The sequence below is a fragment of the Eurosta solidaginis genome, chromosome 4 (assembly GCF_040869045.1).
Source record: "Eurosta solidaginis isolate ZX-2024a chromosome 4, ASM4086904v1, whole genome shotgun sequence".
NCBI lineage: Eukaryota > Metazoa > Arthropoda > Insecta > Diptera > Tephritidae > Eurosta > Eurosta solidaginis.
In genome coordinates, this window is record NC_090322.1 from 137703157 (window position 1) to 137712957 (window position 9801).

At 44.3% G+C, this 9801-nt stretch overlaps 1 protein-coding gene across 1 annotated transcript in view; it reads right to left on the bottom strand.

Moving 5' to 3' along the window:
• Tspo (Translocator protein) overlaps nucleotides 1–9794 on the bottom strand; it is a 104421-nt gene extending 94627 nt beyond the window's left edge. Inside the window, exons 1-3 of the mRNA XM_067783039.1 lie at nucleotides 9637–9794; nucleotides 9277–9575; nucleotides 9023–9205 (exon numbers count right to left, since the gene is read on the bottom strand). Coding sequence (XP_067639140.1) covers nucleotides 9029–9205; nucleotides 9277–9575; nucleotides 9637–9700 — 540 coding nt within the window. The 5' untranslated portion in view covers nucleotides 9701–9794 and the 3' untranslated portion in view covers nucleotides 9023–9028. The remainder of the gene's footprint in view (nucleotides 1–9022; nucleotides 9206–9276; nucleotides 9576–9636) is intronic.
• Nucleotides 9795–9801: the final 7 nt, after the last annotated feature.

Consider the following 9801-nt stretch of genomic DNA (forward strand, 5'->3'; position numbering starts at 1 on the left):
TTTTTGTGTTTACTGCGAAAAGGGAGAAAGGCAGTGTATTGGGTGTGAGATATTTGTAATAAATTAATGAGATTTTGTTGGTTGTAAGATTTTCTTGTTGGAGAGTGAATTTTAATGAGTTTACGTTTGGCCCGGTGATTTTATCACGTTTTTATTGCTTTAAATAATACGTTCCATAATTAATAATAAATGCACAACAACATTTAAGCAAGCTACATAAACACATTAATCATCATGTACACACATACATACAAGCAGCAGAGAGATACTCACAAACGCATGTCATCATCAGCTACTACTTCGATCACACATACACACGCATATGGTTACACACTACAAATTTACGCGCGTATGGCTGGTGACCAGGTAGTGGATTCTAGAAGAAGAAACGTCTAGACATTTGGGCAGAGAGTATAAAAGCAGCAGAAGCTGAGTAGTCCGTAATCAGTTGTATTTAAGCACGCTATCAGTTGCGAAGTGAAGTTTAATTGCGAAGTACTTTCAAAGTAGTCTAATAAAGACCGTTTTGCAATACAGAATATTGGAGAGTTTTATTCAACACTTTAGCGATACGAACGTTAGAAGAAAGTTGCAAATAAGCGGAATTTCAGTAAATTCGTTACAGTATCATACACATATTTACCAGGCGAGGCTCTGGCGACCACAAGTTCCTCATGGAACTAGGAGCAGGGAGGGCGGGATGGCCTAGAATTTTTAATGTGGTCATATTAATCGTTCCCGATATGATCGGGCTAGTACCTTAATTGTGCTTGTTACCGGAACGTACCGGATCTATATCTGGCAAAGGACCATCAACATCGATAACACTCCCCAAAACCCAAAACCTTCGGGGAGTGCCTTTATCGTTGCACCATGCTGCCAAAGCATAAACACCACGTGAGCAGGCGAACGAACGCCTAAGCCTAAACCCATCGTATCATGCGTATCCACCCGTCTTATACCCCCGAGTGTCGACAGCCACCCTGTCGCACTGTAGAATTCTGCAATTAAATTGCAGCGGCCTAAGCGGTAGCATCTTAAACTGGCTGAATTTATTCTGGAAAAATAATAGATTTAAGATGCGGCTTTACAGAACAGAAGTAACTATGATTTAGAATTGGAATAGTCAAATATTTTTTTGAAGCCGGCAGTTTAGAAAGGACAAATTTATTTCGATACTATAAATGAAAGGTTGTCAGTGAAAACGGGAGTTAGATCCAATAGGTGCGACCACTCACAAATTGTCATCAATATTCTCTAACGGGAGTCCAATGAAACTTGCAGTTACAACAGGGGTGGACCAGATTGGGATCCCCAGCGGGTTAGGGGGTCAGAATATACCCGCGGTAGGTATGCCTGTCGTAAGAGGCAACTAAAATACCAGATTCAAGGGGCTGTGTAGCGCAACCCGCGCAATATACAGCTTCTCCAAACCCAATTGTCAACCTCACCTATCCGCTGCGCATCCTGTTTGACTAACAGACGAGGCTCTGGCGACCGCAAGCTCCCCATGGAACTTGAGGGTGGGGAGGGAGAGATGGCCTGGAAGTTTAATGTGGCCATATAAATCGTTTCCGAGATGGTCGGGCTAGCACCGTAATGGTGCAAAGCTTTCGGGGAGCAACCGTATCGCTACAACAACAACAACAACAACGAGATTGAGATGGATGTTAGAGGCGGTGGAAAGTTTCTAGAGTTAGTGGAGCCCTAATGCGAATAATGCCCAACATCGGCGGCCCAAGCGAAGCTACCCCTCCGCTATTATCCGACGTAACCAGCTCGATAATATTATATGCAGCATCAGTATGGCACGGATCTAAAATGGTCCACCAAAAAATATACTAGCAGCCTACCGCATTACTGCTATACGAATAGCTTGTGCTTATGGGACGGTGTCCGACGACGCGATCCATGTTTTATCCAGGAAAATCCCATTAGATCTACTCTCAGGTGAAATTGCCGATTTGTATGGCATTGGAATCACCCGACCATCTGAAGATGCTAAGAAAAGCGCAAGGTCACGAACAATAGTTAGGTGGCAAGAACGGTGGGAAGATTCGAGAAAAGGGCGCTGGACCTTCATGCTAGCCCGGAATATAGTAGAATGGTACGAGCGAAAACACGGCGAACTAAATTACCACCTCACACAGATATTGAGCGGGCACGGCGGCTTCAAGGAATATCTACATAAGCGTGGGATAGAGGAGGATCCTTTCTTCCAAACTGTCCCTCCGCCTATATTCTTCTGCAACTTAATTGTAACGGTTTAACTGGCAGGATCGCAGAGATAGTTGACTACATGAATAAAAATTATATCCGAATAGCCGCAATTCAAGAAACAAAGCTAACTGCCAGATCGGACCTCCGAACTTGCGATGGCTACAACATTCATAGGCAAGATCGCACAAGGGGAAATGGTGGTGGCCTTGCCTTGATCACTCATCACACCGTGCAAAATAGTCCATTTCAACCTGACATTAGCCGCAGGGATAATACCTTAGAAAGTCGAGGCATAACCATCAGGTTAGGTGATGTTGGCCTAGTAATAATTTACATCTATATTCCCCCTGCCACCTGCTGTCCAAGTGGCTGTCGCCCTGATATCAGTACGCTACTCTGTAGCGAAAACCGTCTTATCCTTGGCGATTTCAACCCTCACCACGATCTCTGGCATTCTAGCTTTCCAGTCGACAGTAGTGGCAGGCAGCTAGCAGAGCAAACAGATAATACGACTTTCTGCACGATAAACGACGATGCCCCCACCAGAATTGCAGGTAATTGCCACAGCTCGCCTGACATCTCAATCGTCAGTACAGGGCTCATAAACTGCGTTGAGTGGCAACCGATCCTTACGTTAGCTTCTGATCACCTGCCCATACTCCTTTCAATTGAGCGAGCTGCCAATTTTATCACCTCTGAAAAGCGGACTTTAATTAATTTAAAAAAAGCCAATTGGGAAGATTACACATCCTTTACAAACCAATCCTTTGCTGCTCTTCCCGTTTTGACCGACGTTCGGCAGGGCGAGCGTGCGTTCCGCAAGGTCATGTTGTTGTTGTTGTAGCAGTGCTTCGCCCCATCCAATAGGTGCGGCCGATCACAAATTGTCATCAATATCCTCTAACGGGAATCCAAGGAAACTTGCTGTTTCAACAGGGGTAGACCATAATGAGAGGGGTGTTAGAGGCGTTGGTTCCACATTACAATTAAAGAGATGGTTGGTGTCATGTGGCGACACATTGCAAGCGGGGTATACATTTTGTATGTCGGGGCTGATTCTGGATAGGTAAGAGTTTAACCTGTTACAGTATCCAAATCGAAGTTGAGCTAGAGTGACTCGTGTTTCCCTGGGTAGTGTGCGTTCCTCTTCCGCAAGTTTTGGGTACTGTTCTTTGAGTACTGGATTCACCGGGCAATTCCCGGCATAAAGGTTCGACGCCTGTTTGTGGAGTTCACTGAGGACCTGCTTGTGTTTTTTGGCTTCATACGGCTGAGTTCTCAGGTGCCGTATTTCCCCATATTGCTTACGGAGATGACTCCTTCTCTCTGCTTGGGATGCTCTACTCTGTTGGGATGCCCAGGTTTCTGGGTATTCAACAGGAACTGTTTGGTTAGCATCTAATTACTCTCCCTGATGGGGAGTATTCGCGCCTCATTATGAAGATGGTGTTCTGGGGACATAAGAAAACATCCCGTTGCGATTCTGAGAGCAGTATTTTGGCAGGCCTGTAGCTTCTTCCAGTGAGTAGTTTTAAGGCTTGGCGACCCTATAGGGGACACGTAGCATGCAATCGGCTGGCCAATTGCTTTGTAAGTAGTAATGAGCGTTTCTTTATCTTTTCCCCCAAGTACTGCCAACAAGAGATTTGAGGATTTTATTACGGCTTTGGATTTTCGGTACAATTGCGGCTGCATGCTCACCAAAATGTAGATCCTGATGTAGGACAGTCGGTAGCGTAGTGCCATCGTCGTGGATGTTCAAAATGGTCGACATTTGGGACGTCCAAGTTGTAAATAAGGTCGCGGTTGATTTAGTCGGTGATAATGCTAGGTTTCGCGAGGCGAAAAAACTAGAGAGATCAGGGAGGTAGCCGTTTATTCTGTTGCCATTATTAAGCAGTCATCGGCGTAAGAAACGATAGTAACTCCTTCCGGTGGAGAAGGTAGTTTTGATATGTAGAAATTAAACAAAAGTGGAGATAGGACACCACCCTGTAACACCCCTTGTTTAATTCTTCTTGGCTTTGATGTTTCGTTTATGAATTGCACCGATGCCTGCCGACTACCCAGATAATTTGTAGTCCACCTTTTAAGACAGGGGGGAAGGGTAGACCCTTCCAAGTCTTGCAGTAGCGTGCCATGGTTGACCGTATCAAAAGCTTTTGATAGGTCTAGCGCAACGAGTACTGTTCTATGGTGGGGTTTCTGATTTAAACCACAATTTATCTGGGTGCTAATGACATTTAGCGCGGTGGTGGTACTATGGACTTTTCCAAAGCCATGCTGATGACAGGCTAGCTGCAAATTTGCTTTGAAGTAGGGGAGCAAAATGGCTTCAAGCGTCTTGGCTACTGGCGATAGGAGAGATATCGGGCGATATGACTCTCCTGTTAGCTGGTTTCCCAGGCTTTAGTAGCGAGACCACCTTGGCCATTTTTCGGGAATGACAAAGGTAGAAAAAGACAGGTTGAAGACATGCACTAAATATTTAAAACCCTCTTTCCCTAGGCTTTTAAGCATCGGCATGGCTATGCCGTCTGGGCCCACTGCTTTGTTTGGTTTCGCATGACCGATGGCATCCTCAACCTCTTTGGCGGTGATGGTAATCGGTGGCGCGCTGAATTTATGCTTATGTGCGTGTCTGTTGGCCCTCCGTCTATCTTTGTCGACCGTAGAATGCATTATATATTGTCGGCAGAAAGCGCTCGCGCATTTTTTCGCATCCGACAGCACTTTATCGCCAAAGGCGGGAGGTTACAACCGCTTAGGTGCTCCTCCCATTTCGCCCGCTTGTGTTCATCCACAAGCAATGTGTTGCATTGGTTTATATCCCTTATTTTGGGGTCGCCGGGATCAAGCTGTCTTATAAGGTCACGTTCTCTCGCTAAATTTGCGGCCTCCGCCGGAAAGTGAGGCCGAAGTTCGGGAATTCTACCGGCGGGAGTGAAGCGAGCCGAGGCGGATTCAATGACCTTGCAGAAATCACGCCCCCCTTGGCGAGCATCAGTCGGGATTGGGAGGGCAGCAAAGCGGTTGTCTGTAAAGGATTTGTATTCGTCCCACTTTCGTTTTTTAAAGTTTATGAAAGTGCGTTTTTCTGTGACAATGAAGTCGGCGGTACGCTCGAGCGAAATAAGTATAGGCAGGTGGTCGGATGCCAATGTTACCATCGGCTGCCAGTTGATGCAGTTTACGAGTCCTGCGCTCACTATAGATATATCCGGCGAACTGTGACAGCTTCCTACCATACGTCTGGGGGCATCTCCGTTTATTGTGCAGAACGTCGTTTCTTCTATTTGATCCGCCAACATCTCACCCCTACTGTCTGACTGCAAGTTTGAATGCCATAGATCGTGATGGGCATTGAAGTCGCCTAAAATAATGCGATTATTGCCAGTGAGTAAGGCGCTGATTTTAGGGCGGTATCCACTGGGGCAACAGGTGGCAGGAGGGATGTAGATGTTGATGATTTCAAGGTTTGCATCGCCTGACCGGACAGATAAGCCGTGACATTCTAAGGCACTGTCCCTGCGGCCGATGTCGGGATTAAATAAATGATATTGCACTGAGTGGTGTAAGATAAACGCGAGGCCGCCTCCATTTCCGCTCTCACGGTCTTTTCTGTGGACATTATACCCCGAACAGGTCTGCAGAGCAGATCCTGCTGTGAGTTTAGTCTCTTGAATCGCGGCGATGCGGATGTTGTGCCGCTTCATGAAATCGACTATCTCCGTGATCTTCTCAGTTAATCCATTACAGTTTAACAGCAGAATTCTGAAGTGCAACGGGGGAGACGTCGTCACTCTAGGAGTAAGAGATGGGCGACTACGCCTGGGTTGTGAAAGGCTAGGACGCAACTGCTGCTGTGGCCCTGGGACTGGACGTCCTTGGGTAAGCATTGGGGTACCCGGTGTAATTGGGCATATCCCGGCCGAAGCTGCAAATTTAGCAAGAGAACGTGACCTTGCGAGACACTTCAACCCTAGAGACCCCCTTATTATATAGTCTTAATTTGGATATCATGCGGCTGGTAAATGAACATAAACATACCAAATGGGAGGAACATCTAAAGAACTCCAATATCTGCGGGTGTTGGTAAATTGTGGCCAACCGTCAAATCCTTGTCTAATCCTACCAAACACAATGTCTATAGCCTTCGGTGATAAAACTTTATCTGATATGAAGAAATGCGCGAGCGGCTTTTGCCGACTATTTATAATGCATTCTTCTGTAGACAAAGCCAGACGTCGTGCTAAGAGACGAGCCCATAAACATAAACACGACGTCACACCCATTACCATCTTCCCCACAGAGGTTGAAGCAGCCATCCGTAAGGCCAGGCCGTCCAAGTCGATATGCCCCGACGGAATAGCCTTGCCAATGCTTAAACACATTGGCGATGAGGGAATAAAATACTTCACACATGTTTTAAACCTGTGACTGGAATCCTTCGTTATTCCCGAAGGATGGAAAATGGCAAGGATAATTCCACAAGTAAACCATGGTAAACCAGCTAACGAAGGCGAGCCTTATCGACCGATATCACTCCTTTCGCCAGTAGCTAAGACATTGGAAACAGTTCTGCTCCCTCATTTCACGGCAGTTCTTCGCCTAGCCACGCACCAACATGGCCTCCGTAAAATGCACAGCACCTCCACCGCGCTCAATGCCATTAACACTCGGATTAAATCAGCAAAAACCCCATCATAGGACGGTGCTCGTGGCACTTGACCCGTCAGAAGCTTTTGACACAGTCAACCACGGCACGCTACTCCATGACATAGAAGATTCACACCTGCCTTCCTGCTTGCCAAATATTTGACATACGCGTCTATGGTGTCACACTACCGACTGTCAGTCACCCAAAGATCTTAGGGGTAACGTTCCATAATACTCTAACCTTCAAGGCTCATGCCACCGAGATTGTTTCTAAAGTACAAAGTCACAACAAAATCCCCAAGTTGCTTGCCGGCAGTACATGGGAAAAGATAAAGAAAAGTTGCTAACCACATGAGCTACGCGTTACCAGTCACCCATTGGAAAAGGCTACAGACCTGTCAAAATGCTGCCACCGGATGTCTCCTTATGATCCCCGAACACCATCTGCTTGGTGAGGACAAAGAGCATAACGGAATGCTGAACAAGTAGTTATTGCGTAATTGTTACAAACCATGACATCTTAGCAAACAACTACTTGATTTAGCACCGCCTGAACGGGGATTAAGGGAACATCTCCTAAAGCATTATGCCGAGATCCGGCACCTGCCAACACATCCATTTGATCCAGGTTAGCATAAGCAGGCCCTTAGCCAAATCCACACAAAATCGGTAACCCCTTTGTCAGAACGCGAACGGTGAACCCCGTTATTAATATGCAATATCCCCCCCTTTCAGAAGAAGAAAGCACACTACCAAGGGAAACACGAGTCACCCTGGCAAACTACATTCTGGATACTGTAACAGGTTAAACTCTTACTTGTCCAGAATCAACACCGACATACGTAATGTATGTCCTGCATGTGATGTGTCCCCACATGACAGCAACCATCTTTTCAATTGTAATGTGGAACCTACTCCTCTAACACCCATCTCCCTTTGCGATCCCTGTTGAAAAAGCCAGTTTCCTTGGACTCCCGTTAGAGGATTTTGATGCCAATTTGTGAGTGATCGTGCCCATTGAATGGGGCGAAGCACTGTTAATACAACAACATTATACGGGTTTTGGTTTTTCATTCTAAGTTGATTCCATAGCCCCACAAAAATGGATAAAAGGTTGAAATTAGAGAAGCTGTGAAGCTCTAAAGCAATTTATTGCAATTAAAACGACCTTGAATCCCGGTCAATCCTATTTAAATACGGTTGAGTCGTTCGTTTCTCAATTTAACAGGCCTTGTTCACTTGGGGGGAGCGCTTTAAGTACTGTTTTGCTAGACGAAGCTTCTCGAAGTAGTAAAGTAGCAGGGAGAAAGATATCAATAAATTTGTAGAATTTCAAGTAGGCTTCAGTTAGTAAATAAATGTAAGGCACCATAACCTCCAAAGAGCTTTAAGGCCTAGCTTCTCTTTCAATTTACGGGGTGCTCTTTTTAATTTTTCCTACAAATTTCACGGAACGGGACCTAGTTGTTCTATGCCGACTCCGAACGGCGTCTGCAAGGCAGATGATTTCTCGCTGAGAGCTTTTCTGGGCAGAAATATACTCGGTGTACTTGTAAAACACTGCCGATTGGCGTCCCCGTTTAGAATTATTTTCTTCTAATCGAAAAACCTTGTTTCTAAAATCTTTATGTTGCCTTACGCGGGTCGTGACCCCAGGAACTTCGGTGTAATAGGCGGAGCACGGTACCATCACACTTCGGCGGCCGCTGGAAGTATATTGGTTGCTTTAAAATAGATATAGAAGTTTATCTCCAAGCTTTGGAATAATGCGTACTATGAAGATATTTAGAAGCATTTGCTTTACTTTGAAAGCAATCGCGCTTTACTATCTCGATTATATATTATCTACTGTAGTTTATTAACAACACAATGATTTTGTTGCACTCAATCTAGTGTACCATAAAACTTAAAACAAAACATATACATATATGGATTTATACAATAAACTCCCAATAAATTCCTGGAGGTGCCTATTTGCACATGATGTAATTTGACAGACACTTCCTGGTCTGGAGAAAGGAAGCGGTATATGCTGAGGAAATCTCCAGATGTTTTGAATCGTGTGGATGCTTCAAGTAATTATCACCGTTTATGTGCGGGACCCTATCGGTTAAGTGCAAATAGCCACGTCCTTAAAACCTACCTTAACTTAAAAGTCCATATTTTTGGTTTCCTTCACTAATTGTTTGGCCTTTTCCCATTGTGTATTTACAGTATTTATTACTTCTTGAACTTTCTTTATAACTTCGTCTTCCTTTTCAATTTCATCATGTATTTGCTCATATTTTTCGTTTTCCTTTTCTAATGATGCTATCATAAAATTATTCTATATAAAGAAAAAAATTATCGAATAGTAAAGAGAACTATATAAAATAAGCAATCAGGTGCACCACATACCTCTAGAAATTGCCTTTTCAGTTGTTCTATATTTACATCAGCCTGATTTTCATCGGCTTCGCTATATTGTTTACTGAGACTTGTATCTGTTGCCAAAAGCACATACTCTGGTATGCAAAAATTTTTTCGATCCATTTCCTCCAAATCATTCAAATGCCTATCCATGGCTTTGAACATTTCTTCCTTTACAACTTCCTTTTTTTGAGACAGCAATTCCTTTGTTTCGCTGTGATCCATTGATAACTTTTCCACCATTGATTGTAGCGTTAGCGACAATATTTTATTTAAATAATGCCGCCCTAACCAAAGAAAGTTTGTTTGCTTTACCGTGTTTGTATTTATTTAAATTTCATAACTTACTCTCCAACGAAAATTGTTCAACAGAAAAGCCAAAATGTTGTATTTCGTACTCGCTTTTATCCATGTTGGTAAATTAGTGGCGATAAAATTATAATTCCAATTCGCGCTTCAAAATGTTTCAATATTTTGGACATGGCGGAACGATACAAGGTGGAAGCATGATGA